The 12,879-nt window shown below is 53.4% G+C and overlaps 1 protein-coding gene across 2 annotated transcripts in view; it reads left to right on the top strand.

Moving 5' to 3' along the window:
• Window positions 1–12,879, top strand: part of Cdh4 (cadherin 4) — a 495,273-nt gene that overhangs the window by 452,857 nt on the left and 29,537 nt on the right. For both annotated transcript variants that reach the window (XM_085696922.2, XM_085696921.2), the window contains exons 8-11: window positions 664–801; window positions 7,859–8,044; window positions 11,577–11,830; window positions 12,432–12,574. In XM_085696922.2, the coding sequence (XP_085553048.1) occupies window positions 664–801; window positions 7,859–8,044; window positions 11,577–11,830; window positions 12,432–12,574 (721 nt within the window). The remainder of the gene's footprint in view (window positions 1–663; window positions 802–7,858; window positions 8,045–11,576; window positions 11,831–12,431; window positions 12,575–12,879) is intronic.

The following is a 12,879-nucleotide window of genomic DNA, read 5'->3' as shown; positions in this document are numbered from 1 at the left end:
CATTTCGAGGGCATTCTAACCTGTCCCCCAATGGTGACAGTGAGAGGTGACGGGGTCCCCACAGAGCTGCCTCCCACCCCGGGACTAGTCACGGGCTGCCATTCCCACAGCATGATACCCCTCTGGTTAGCAGAGTGGTCAGTGCCTCTGCTTCTCAGTGCTGGCAGTGAGCAGGGAGGGTCATGTGACTCCCTCAGTGCATGACAAGGCACACCATCATCCTTTGCTTGCCCTCCAGAGAGCACACCTGCATCCTGATGCTCCCCTCTCCTCCATGTGGAACTGGTGACCCACACTGTTGTGTCCTGCCACGTGCTAATCTGGCATTCCTTCCCCGTCCAGTCCTAGCCTTCTGTTCAGCTTTGCTCCAACAGCGACATCCCTTAGCCTGGCTTTACATCTGCTGACTATCCACTCTGAAGACAGTGCAGGTTCCTCTGAACCCTGACCTGCCCCATCTGCCTCAACACCGAAAGTGACTGTGCCCACTGAGCTACAAATACAGTTACCCTCCTTCAGTCACAGCCACATACCACAAGGCAACAGTAGGTTCCACAGCCCCAGGAAGTCCCAGGCAGCCCGTGCCAAGGTGTGACCCCACTGAGGAAGCCTCCATTCTCCATCTACCAAACCCAAACTGACCCAGTTGCCTTTCCCCTCCAGAAAGTCCAGCAGTACACGGTCATCGTCCAGGCCACTGACATGGAAGGAAACCTTAACTATGGTCTCTCGAACACGGCCACTGCCATCATCACGGTGACAGACGTGAATGACAACCCTCCAGAATTCACCACAAGTACAGTGAGTACAGTACATCCTCACAGAGAGGCCAGCCCCAAGCTGTCACGTCCCTCTCGGTGGGGGAAGAGCTGGAGGGATCGTGGGTAGCAAACACTGCTGTAGAGATGACCAGCGGAGAGGGGGCAAGTGGCTGGCTGACACCTTGCTGAGGTAAAGCTCTGGAGAAGGTGGCCTGCCAGGCCATCACGTGCTTGGGGAGCCCCTGTGACTGTGCAGTGTGTACTTACCAGGTGCTCCGCTGGGCCCTGGCTATGGGCATGTGTGTCCTTGTCGCCAAGATCCCTTCCTACCTTGGTCCTTGGCAGACAGTGGCTGCCCTGTGTGGTTCCCGCCCCCAGACAAGGAAATTGGTAAAGACTGGACTGGACCCTGGACACTGGGACCTGAGAAGTCAGGGACTCATGCTGAACATACACGTATCTGCCCAACCATGGGATAGAAAGTTCACTGTGAACCTCCAGCCATGGGTCTGAGGAACAAACCCTGCCCCACCCTGGGAGAGAAGATTCTGGAGACAAAACTGTAAATCACATGACTTCGATCTCCCCTAGCATCCACCTCCATGACACCCAAGTCCACAAATGGGTGAACAGTTCTGTGACCCAAGTGGTCCCTGCCCCTCCGTGAACACACAGTCCAGCCCAACCCTGAAGAAATAGCAGGCTGCTGGTATCTGGCTGGGATGTGCAGAGGGAAAGATCAGAAGGGCATTCTCAGAGTGAAGAGGGGCATGTGTCCTTAATAGTAACAAGGACTTTGCCAGGCATATGGGTGGACACTCCCATCAGGCCCCAACCAATGAATAACGGAGACCCAGTGGTGGGCCAGGACATGGGTCTCTGGGCCCACGGCCCACAAGGAACAGCTGGGACTGAACCCTGAAAGTGGCGGCCACGTGGAGATGAGAGAGAGGAGAAAACCATTTGCCTAAGGTGAAGGCGTCTAGAAGGCTGGTGCCCGAGCAAGAGCATGAACACCACCCTGCCCCAACCCCGAGTCCTAGTCTCTTGAACCATAGCACCATCTAGTGGCCAAACAGTAGATGGCACCAACAGGTGCTGCTCAGGACCCCTGCAGTCTGCATGAGTCCTGTTTCTCACCACAAGCAACAGGGCAGGAGGAGGGAGGTGTAGAGGGTTTGACCAGGCTGCTGGGAAGATGAGAGCCAGGCTGCAGGGAGAGCCACTGACCCTGCAAGTGACATCCCTGGCACAGCCATCCTCCTGCCCTGGACAGGCTTCTAGAGGGCGGGCATGGCGGGCAGCGCTCAGCTTGACAACTGCCTTCGGTGACAGTGCAGGAACTCCAGCTGTCAGCTGATAGAGACAGCTGGTGCCAGGCCCACACTGGGGCCACCCCTGGTCTAGGCCATGCTTTGCTGCAGCCACCGCAGCAAAGGCAGAAGGGCAGGGAATGCGCCCAGGGTGGCCTTGTCAGGAGCAGAGCCAATACAACGCTCCACAGATACAAACCTGCTTGTCTCGTGATAAAACACGTGACCAAACACAGCATGGGGAGGAAAGGGTTAATTTAGCTCACACATTCTGATCACCACTGCAGATTTACAGGTTCTGCCCAAGGAAAGTGAACCTGGAGGCAGGAACTGAAGCAAAGACAATGGGGGAATGCTGCTTACTAGCTTGCTCCTCATGGCTTGCTCAGTTTGCTTTCTTAGGCACCCAGGACCACCAGCCAAGGGGTGGCAGTCCCCCCAGAATGGTCTGGACCCTCCCATATCAGCCACTAATCAAGAAAATGACCTACAGACTTGCCTATAGGTAATGTGGTGGAGGTATTTACTCAAATGAGGTTCTTCTTTCCAAATAACTCTAACTTGTGTTAAGTTAGGGGGAAAAAAATCAGAACAATGCTCCTAAGCCAGGCATCAACGCTGTGGGGGCCCAGGATAATCACAGGGTGCTCATACTCTGTAAGTCAGAGCTACACCCCTATGTCCGTTCCAGACTGCTGGAGTACAGATACTGGGGTGCAAGAACCACACAGCTCTCCTGACATCAGCACCCCCCCACCCTCCTACCTTCAGAAAGCAGCCTTGGAACAATACGGTCACCGTAAGAAGCAGGCCAGAGGGAAGTCACAAGAGTTCAGCTTTGGGTTCATCCCCAGCAGAGGAGACGGAACAGCACAGTGGCCGGAGGAGTTTTGAGGAGCATGCCTGCAGGAGGAGGGTTTCTTCAAAGACTGAGAACATTGACTGGAGCCTCAAAGGGTGGTGTGTGACACTCAAGGACCCAGCCTTCCTCCCAGTCCTGCACAAACCCAGTTCTCCACATCTGGGAGATGCCACTTTGCTCACTCCAGGAGCTCCGAGAAGTTATGCTGGTTGGGAAGGACGGGAGAGCCCACAGATACCCTGTCTCAGGATAGAGCCAGCAAGCCCTCCTCCTGTGTGAAGTGGATGAATCCTGTCTCGGACTACCTCTGAGATCATCTGGGGTCAGACTCAGCAGGACCCAGGCTGGCAGCTCTAACTCCAGGTGAAGCCTCAGTTCTTGCTGTGCTGCTGCCCGGGCTCCACGGCACGGCTCGAGGGTGACGTGGTCACACTGAGAAGCCACTAACGGTCACTGACCCCCAGTGCCCTCCCACGATAGCTCCAGGGGTGTTTCACCTCACCTGACCTCGGCAGGAGGCACGCTGCGGATGGACTGGTTTCACCCAGCATCTGAGCTCCGTCTGGTCTGGACCACCACCTGCAATCTACCTGAACTCCATCTTCGCTCATGTGCATCAGCCACGCCGCAAACACCCCGTGCCGTCTGTGAGAGGACGGAAGCTCTGGGAGAGCAGTGCCTCTCTTCATGCTGGGACACGGAAGAAACCATTATGACCCCAGTTAGCACAGGCAGCCAGAGGGTCACAGCCGGAGCACAGTGGCACGAAGCTTATTTCAGGGGTTGGTCCTGCCTCCATGAAACCCGTGAAGGAAGGTGGAGACTCCTGCTTCCCTGGGACATGGAGGGCAAGCAGGGAGGGCAGTCTGAAGTCCCGTGAATACAGAGCACTTTTCCACGCGAGCTCCACAGCTCGTCTTCAGTGTGGCCTCCACAGATGTCAATATCTATACATACTTGGGCTCCAGACAGCCCTCGCCAGGCCCCATCCAGATGAGTGGCAGGCAGGTGCCCCGGGACACTGTCTTTGCTTCACAGTGGGAGTGTGCAGGCAGGTTGGCCACACAGCACACATGGGCTATTTTTGTGAAGCTTAATCAAGAACAATCAGGCAGAGCTAAAAAAGATGCAGGGACTTGCCAGCTCCAATTCCTATTCTTAAGTGTTAATTAAAAGTTATTTTTCTTCTTGCTCCTGTGCAGCTACAGTGCCCCCTGGAGGGCAAAGCCCATAGCTCGTCCAGGGCCACCCTGCCATCAGCAGTCCCCTCCAGAGTGATGCAGGACCAACCGGGGTGGAAAAACCTCCAGACAATGCCCCGGGAGCCTGCAACCTACCCCATGCACAGATCCCAGTGGGCACAGAGGGACCCTGAGACCCAGCAACTGTGGTCTTCCTCAGTTGGAAGGAAGCCCTGCCCTTCCCACACACATAGCCACCCTTCTCACTGTGTGACCTTGGCTGAGGCCCAGACCTCTCTGAGCCCAGGACGCCTTCCACATTTGACATCCGTGTGGTGAGGCTGGGCTGTCGCTGGTCCTGGGAACCTTGCACCTAACAGTAAGCACAGGCTCTACCTGTGGTTGAGAGCAGTCCTAGCCCAGCTCAGCTGGTTCTGGGAACCTTGAACCTGAACAGTAAATACAGGCTCTACCTGCAGATGAAAGCTATCCTAGCCCAGCTCAGCCTTTAGTAGTAAAAGGCAGGAGCAGTCACCAAAGCTCTCTACACTGTCCCTCCACTGGTAAAGAAAGAAGGCAGAGCCACGCAGGCCTGGCCTATGCAGCCCAACTGCAGGGACGTTTGCTATTTGCCTGTACAAGATGGTCGGTCCCCTCACAGGTGTGAATGGCACTATGTTAAATGATGGAAAGGAGGCAGTAAGGTCATGGTGTTCCCATAGGTCACCTCTCAACAGGACAAGGGACAGCACCCAGTAGGGCAGTGTCCATCTGAAGAGCACTTGGCCAGGCTATGCTGTGCACAGGGTACTGGCTCTCTGTCACCATGACAATGAGATCACTGGTGTACAACGAGGAAAAGTTTATTTCAGCTTGTGTTTTCTGAGGTCCCCATCCATAGTCACTGTGGACCTGTGTTGGGGCCACAAAGTATGGGAGGTGGGGAGCATGAAGCAGAAGAAACTGCTCAATTGGTCACCAGGAAACAAAGCTAGACCGAAAGGGGTCAGGGTCTCCACAGCTTCCTCAAGAGCACAACCCTGTGACCTGACTCCCTCCCACTCACCCATACCTACCTGCTATGGTCTCTGCCCTGCCCCCAACACTGCCGCAGACTAGGGACCAAGCCTTCAACACCTGGGACCTCAAAAGATTCTTATCCAAGTCAGAGCAGGAGGGCAGCAATCAGAGGCAGAAGGCTCACTCACCTGGCCAGAAATGACTTCCCCAGAGGCAGGAGTCCACTGAACTTAAAAGCCAAGAATCTGTGCCTGTATGTGCCAAGGATTTAAGGTCTTCTAGAGGCACCTCCCCCAATAACCTGGGGTAACTGATATACCCTAACTCATGTGCCACTGGGGACTGTTCTTCACAAGGGTGCCACACGGGCTGGGTTAGGATAACTCCCAGTCTCATGCTGACACCTCCTGAGACAGGTATAGGCTAGGGCACTGAGGCTAAGGGCATCAACATATAAATTTAGAGCACATGCCAAATGGATGGAAGACCTCAAAATAAAGCCAGCCACACTGAACCTCATAGAAGAGAAAGTGGGAAGTACACTTGAACACATTGGCACAAGAGACCACTTCCTAATAATAACCCCAGCAGCACAGACACTGAGAGAAAAAATTAATAAATGGGACCTCCTGAAACTGAAAAGCTTCTGTAAAGCAAAAGACACAGTCAACAAGACAAAGTGATAGCCTACAGAATGGGAAAACATCTTCACTAACCCCACATCAGACAGAGGTCTGAACTCCAAAATATACAAAGAACTCAAGAAATTTGACATCAAAAGAACAAATAATCCAATAAAGAATGAAGTACAGACCTAAACAGAGAACTCTCAACAGAGGAATCTAAAATGGCTGAAAGACACTTAAGAAAATGCTCAACATTCTTAGTCATCAGAGAAATGCAAATCAAAACAACTCTGGGATTCCATCTTATACCTGAAAGAATGGCCAAGATCAAAAACACTGGTGACAACTTATGCTGGAGAGGATGTGGGGAAAGGGGAACACTTCTGCATTGCTGGTGGGAATGCATATTGGTACAGCCCCTTTGGATGTCAATGTGGCGATTTCTCAGAAAATTAGGAAACAACCTTCCTCAAGACCCAGCAATACCACTCCTGGGTATATATCCAAATCGTGCCACAAGGACATGTGCTCAACTATGTTCATAGCAGCATTATTTGTCATAGCCAGAACCTGGAAACAACCTAAATGCCCCTCAACCAAAGAATGGATAAGGAACATTTACACAATGGAGTACTACACAGCAGAAAAAAAATAACGACATCTTGAAATTTGCAGGCAAATGGATGGAGCTAGAAAACATCATATTGAGTGAGGTAACCCAGACCCAGAAAGACAATTACCACATGTACTCACTGATAAATGGTTTTTAAACATAAAGCAAAGAAAACCAGCCTACAATTCACAATCCCAGAGAACCTAGACAACCATGAGGACACTAAGAGAAACTTACATAGATCTAATCTACATGGGAAGTAGAAAAGGACAAGATTTCCTGAGTAAATTGGGAGCATGGGAACCATGGGAAAGGGCTGAAGGGGATGGAGGAGGAAGTGAGGGGAACAGAGAAAAATGTAGAGCTCAATAAAATCAATTTTTAAAAAAAGAAAAGAAAAGAATGTTGAATGATACCAATCTGTCTACTTTGGGAAACTTTGACTTTAAAATAAAATACTATTTTATTTTAAATAAAAAAAATTTAGGGGACATGACTAGCTATCGTGGTGTGGGGACACTCAGACGCTGCGGCAACCCTATTGCTGAATGTCAGTGACAGGAGTGGGGGCTCTCACTGTGGAGGCCACCAGCAATGACAACCTCGCCCAGCCACACAGAGGAGCTTAGGAATCAGACCCTGGACACATGTGCCCATGACTCGGGTCTGCTGTCCTCTCTGGGATTGCTTTATGCCCCTCTGTGCTAATTGGCCAAGAGGAAGGTTTGAAAGTAGGACCCTCTGGAAGCGGGCTGTGCCAGCTTACTTCCCTTGTACCCCTAGCGCTTCCTAAGGAAACCCTCTGCAGTCTGGGGCCTCGTTGCCCCAGGGCAGCTCACAGAGCAGCACTGGGGGACACTGTAGGGACATCCTTTAGGATGGACACGGCGGGCTCCCATCGGACCCTAAATTGACGAGACAGCTGTGCATCTTGCTAAGGTGAATCTCAAGACAGCGGAAAATGTGAGCTCAGAGCTGCTGAGAGCAGAACCTAGAAGCCAGCCCAGCAGTGGCCACGGTTGGCAGGGGACAAGGATTTCTAAGGCAAATGCACCCCTTCCCCCACTCCGAGTGAGGCCATGGGGTCTTTGCAGGTGCACATTACAGAGGTGATCACCTCCATGTTTATTGGCCACAGGAGCTGACCCCCAGCCACCTGGAGCAGTGACCTGATGGTGGCAGCAGCCAGAGCATGCTTCTCTCAGATACCTCTTGCAGCTGCCACTCTTAGACTCCTGCCTCCCCCGCTCTCCATTGTGCGTCCATCTTTGCCATTCATCTTCCACGCACGTGAGAAAATCTGGGGCGTAGGAGGGGAGCCTCGAGCCAGGGCACTCTGTCATCAGTCAATACCAGCTGACCCACCACTTAGGACATCTACTCCAGAGCAGTGACCCTGCTGCTCCCCAGCATTGTCTGGGTCCAGGGAGCCTGGTCTCCAGGCTCTATTGAGGTCCTAATGTTCTTTCTTACACTTCGCAGTTTGCAGGAGAAGTCCCTGAGAACCGTGTGGAGACAGTAGTAGCCAATCTCACAGTACTGGACCGAGATCAGCCCCACTCACCCAACTGGAATGCAGTCTACCGAATCATCAGTGGGGACCCCTCGGGGCACTTCAGTGTCCGCACAGACCCTGTCACCAATGAGGGCATGGTCACCGTGGTGAAGGTGAGTGACCGCTACCAGCACATCCCCTGGTCCAGACACATGCATGTCCATCAGCTACCTAGGGCAGAGGACCAAACCCTTTGGAGACTTAGCAGCACTCAAACTTGTGCAGCTAAGGCTGGCCTTAAACTTCTGATCCTCCTGCCTCCACCTTTCACCCACCATTTTCCACTGGAAAGGAGAAACAGTAAGTTTAGATTCTGGCCTCCGTGTCCTCACTGGCATTTTCTTCTGAACGAGAGTCTCCTTCACATGAGGCTGTGCACACACCTTGTGGTTCAAGGCTCGGACAGCAGGAGGATGTGGTAAGACCCTCCTCTCTGGCTTGATTCTAGGACCCACCTCTCCAGGAGTACTTGGGTCTCACTTTTGAGCCAAGAGTCATTGGTGGGAGAGTGTCACCTTAGTGAGTATGCCCAGCACCCTAACTGAAACTGTCAGAACAAATTTCCTAATGGTTTCCACATTACAGGTGTGTTTTATCTTACCTGCCTGTGGATTTTATTGGCCATAGTCTTTCTAGAAAGACTGATGTTTTAGGGCATCACATACCACGTGGTTCCATGTCCCACAGGGACATGAGCCAATAAACACAGAGAGGCCTTTCCCTCCGCGGTTTTACGGAGCAGCGTGTTGAAGCAAACCAGCCTGACCTCTGCCTGGGGCTTCCAGGAGGGGCTCCTGGCATTTGCCGTCACTGGTCATACAAGAGAAAGACCTGGTCACAGTGCGGTACCAGCTTTGGGAGCGTGGTGGCACCTGGGGTTTAAGGGCTCCGAGGAGCCAAGACTAGGCCTAGGGGAAGTTCACTATTTCTGACCTAAAAGCCCCTGTGAGACCTTTCAAGAGAGGGGTCCAAGTTATTCCGTCCCAGACACGTTGTCAGATTTGTAGCCGGCTGGGGTGGCTGTGGGTCCAGTCCACGGACCCTGTAAGCACAGGCCCTATAAATGCACTGTACAGTGTCCAGCAGCACAGTACAAACTGGGCAGAGACAGGGCAAGTGAGGGACCAGCCCATTCCCACGTGTACAGCTGACTTCACCAGCAATACCTGGGTCTAAGGAGGCAGGAGCACAGGCCTAGCCATGCCCCAGGACCTGGGGGCAGTGACAGGCAGATGTCATCCTGTGCCAGAAGAGATATGATCATCCTCAGGGCTTGGGGAAAGGGGGGCTCACCAAGATCACCATCAGGGATCCAGCAGCCTCTCTGGCACCTTCTCTAGACACCAATGCCTCTGTTTCCTTCCATGCCCAGTGGCTCTACTGATTGCCTAGTCTTTAATACCGTTCCATGCATAGATACTTCACATCATAGCACACTAGGACACCGTGGTTCAGGGCACCAAGGATGGATACTTACAAAATCCAGAGATAGTCAGGCCTGGATTCAGATCCACTTAGCTACAGACTCAGGAGTCAGGCCCAGCGCAGGGGTTGGCACCTGAGGTGGGACACAGACGGAAGTGGGGAGCTGGCTCCACCAGCAAAGCTGTTCCCTAAGCAGAGCTCATGAAGACCCAGGGAAGCCTAATATGAGGCAGGGAGCCATGGGACCTGCCATGTGAATGCCCCAGTAACCGTCAGGCTTCCTTTTCTACCGACCTTTGCCCTGTTGAAAAAGCTGAGTCAGATGGCTGCAGAGGTTCCCACACTGGGGTCTGGTGGCACCTGAGCGAGTGTCCTAGCCCTGTTCTCTCGAGCTTCCTTTGAGGAAAAAATTAGCCAAGAAGGGTCCTTCAGGGCGAGGCCAGTGGCTAAGGAGCTGAGGTATGTGGCTGTCTGGCTTAAGGTCATCCAAGGCCTATGGGCTCGGGTGGTGACATCAAACTGCAGGCCAGGGCGGTGAACTCCGCATCATCTGTCTGCTGATGTACTTCAGGGTCCAGATTTTCCTCAAAAGGGCCACTCGACATCTCAGAGTCTAGCACTAGCCTAAGTCCCAACTAGGAGCAGAGGGCTTTCTCAAAACAGCTTCATTGCCCTCTTCCCCAGGACCCAGTGCCTGTTTCTAGAACCTGTGACTGTCCCAGCTGGCAGCAGGTCTCTGTAGGTGTGACAGTGTTGAGAGTCTCTGGGTCAGCCCAGTGCAACCTCAGAGGTCTTTGAGAGAGGGAGCAGAAAAGACAGAGAGTGTCTTAGTTGGGATTGTGTTGCAGTGATAAACACCATGGCCGAAAGTAACTTGGGGAGGGAAGGGTTTACTTCAGCTTACATGTCCCAAGCATGATCTAACATGGAGGGGAGTCAGAGCAGGAACCCTGAGACAGGAGCTGATATGGAGGCCATGGAGGAGTGCTGTTGCCTGGCCTGTGCCCCATAGCTTGCTCAGCCACTTATAGCACCGGCTCAGGGGTGGCCGCACCCACCCACCGAGAGCTGGATCCTCCCCCATGATTCATCCATCTGGAAAATGTAGTACCAGCCAGCTTAGTGGCTGCGTTTTTTCAGTTGAGGTACTCTCTCCTCTCCAGCTCGTGAGGACTCCAGCTCGTGTCGAGTTGACCCAACACTGTCACAGAGAGAGTGTGAAGGGAGAGGCAGAGCAGGTGGAGGCAGGAAGCCACAGCTGGCTCTGGAGGGGCACAAGACCCCACACACCCTCTCCAGAGTGGAACCATGTGAGCTTGGGAGTCTCTGGAGGGAACTGGCCCTGCTGTTGGACTCTAGCCCAGGCACAGACATTTTACATCTAACCCCAGAACTGCATTCAGATTACATTAAGTCTCCAACTGGGGACACAAAATTAGTAACAAGTACAAGGAAAGGTTACATGAGTAAAGGCTTAAACATTGCTGCTTGGCTGGGCAGTGTGAGGTTCTGAGACCTTCTCCCTACATCTTCCAACCAACCTCAAGTTTGCAGTCTTCCTGTCTTGGCCTCCTGAACGCAGGGTTTCCGGCGGGTACCTGTGCCCAGCACAAACAGTGTGGGGTCAGGGGAGACACGTGTGCAGCTCATGCATGAGGCGGTCAGAGGACAGCCTGCAGGAGTTGGTTCTCTCCTCCAACTGTGTGGGTTCTGCCGGGCACACTCATCATCAGACATGGCAGCAGATACCTTTACTCCCCAACCCATCCTACCCGCCCTAAAACCAAAGCCAACCTTTGGCCACCATTACTCTCGGCCCTCGGTTGTATTTGCTGAGCTTCCTGCGGCTGCAGTGACTCTCAAGACCCTCAGCACATCTGTCCCTGCAAGCCCACAGCCACCAGGGCCCATTGTGAGACCCGGGGTAATTTGGAGGCCACTGCTCAGCCCACGCAGTAATTAAGGAATTGTTATTGAGAAGTCATGAAATCCCAACACTTGGGAAGCCAAGGCCCATGCCCCAGAAGCCAGCCTCTGCCTCACCAAGGCATGGGGCTGCTGGCTAGAGTTTCATCCCAATCCTTCTCTCCTCATATTGGCCAGAACCCAGAATAAGCCAGAAACAAGAGTCTGATGTTGAGGGACAAAAAGACTGGGCAGTGTGGATAGCCAGCCCCACACCCACTCAGGAAGCCCCGGTTCACCGGTCCCTTCTTCCAGGCAGTGGACTACGAGCTGAACCGCGCCTTCATGTTGACTGTAATGGTGTCCAACCAGGCGCCCCTGGCCAGCGGAATCCAGATGTCTTTCCAGTCCACAGCAGGGGTGACCATCTCTGTCACTGATGTCAACGAGGCCCCCTACTTTCCCTCCAACCACAAGCTGATCCGCCTGGAAGAGGGTGTGCCCACCGGCACCGCACTTACTACTTTTTCCGCAGTGGACCCTGACCGGTTCATGCAGCAAGCTGTGAGGTGAGTCACCAGTGGGGCCTGGCCTCGTCTGGCACTCAAAGTGGGGTCCAGTTCTCTGTGCTACACAGAAGAGTCCCACAATGCCCAAAGAAGCCTGAAAACCAGAAATCCCAGCAGAGAGAGGAAGGACAATGGATACCACATCCAGACCTGAGGCACTGGCTTTGTCTAGGAGCAACCCACCCCAGGAAGTCACATAATAGGACAACCTTGGGCATGGTAGGCACTGCCAGCATGTCCAGGCTAACAAGGAAGATGTGAGGCTATGGAGTCAGGGCAGGTCATGGCTTCACTTGAGCAAGCCACTTACCTCCTCTATCCCTCAGAATACCCCCTGTAAAATGTAGATGATGAGAACACAGCCTCCGAGAGTCCTCCAGAAGCAAAGACCACCCACCACAGGGACATGAGGCTCTGGTGTGGCCTGTCCCTCCCTGTGGGAGGGACGCAGAGGGGCGTTAAACCCCAGGCACTCTAAGGGAACAGCGATGCTATCCTGCTACGATCCAGGATGCTGATGCTGTGAACCTAGGATGCATGCAAGGCTGACAGGATGAAGGGTACCGGGACCCTCACCTTGCTTCTGGCTTCCTGTCCATAGGTACTCAAAGCTGTCTGATCCCGCCAACTGGCTGCACATCAACACATCCAATGGGCAGATCACCACGGCCGCAGTCCTGGACCGAGAGTCACTGTACACCAAGAACAATGTATACGAGGCCACCTTCCTGGCTGCTGACAATGGTGTGTCCCTTGTCCTGGGGTTAGGGCAGGGGAAGGGGTGTTGGTGGGGGTGGGGGGCCAGCGGCACCCAGAGGGAAGTCTGTGCAGGCAGCCATGAACTGGCAACTTTGTCACCCGACACTGCCCAAATCCTGATCCCTTCCATCATCTGAACTTCAGTTACTCCACCTAAGAACCTGCTTACCCATTTGACCATGTTTCCACACCGTGTTCCCATGGTCCTTCATTCACTCTTGGCTCCAAGGTAGTCAGGAACCTGGGAACGCAGTGGCAGATGGCTGCCCTAGCTTCTCAGCTTCCCCAAC

The sequence above is a fragment of the Myodes glareolus genome, chromosome 10 (assembly GCF_982192425.1).
Source record: "Myodes glareolus chromosome 10, mMyoGla1.1, whole genome shotgun sequence".
NCBI classification, from domain to species: Eukaryota; Metazoa; Chordata; class Mammalia; order Rodentia; family Cricetidae; genus Myodes; species Myodes glareolus.
Note: the sequence above shows the minus strand (reverse complement) of the source record. Positions and strands in the feature narration are given on the sequence as shown.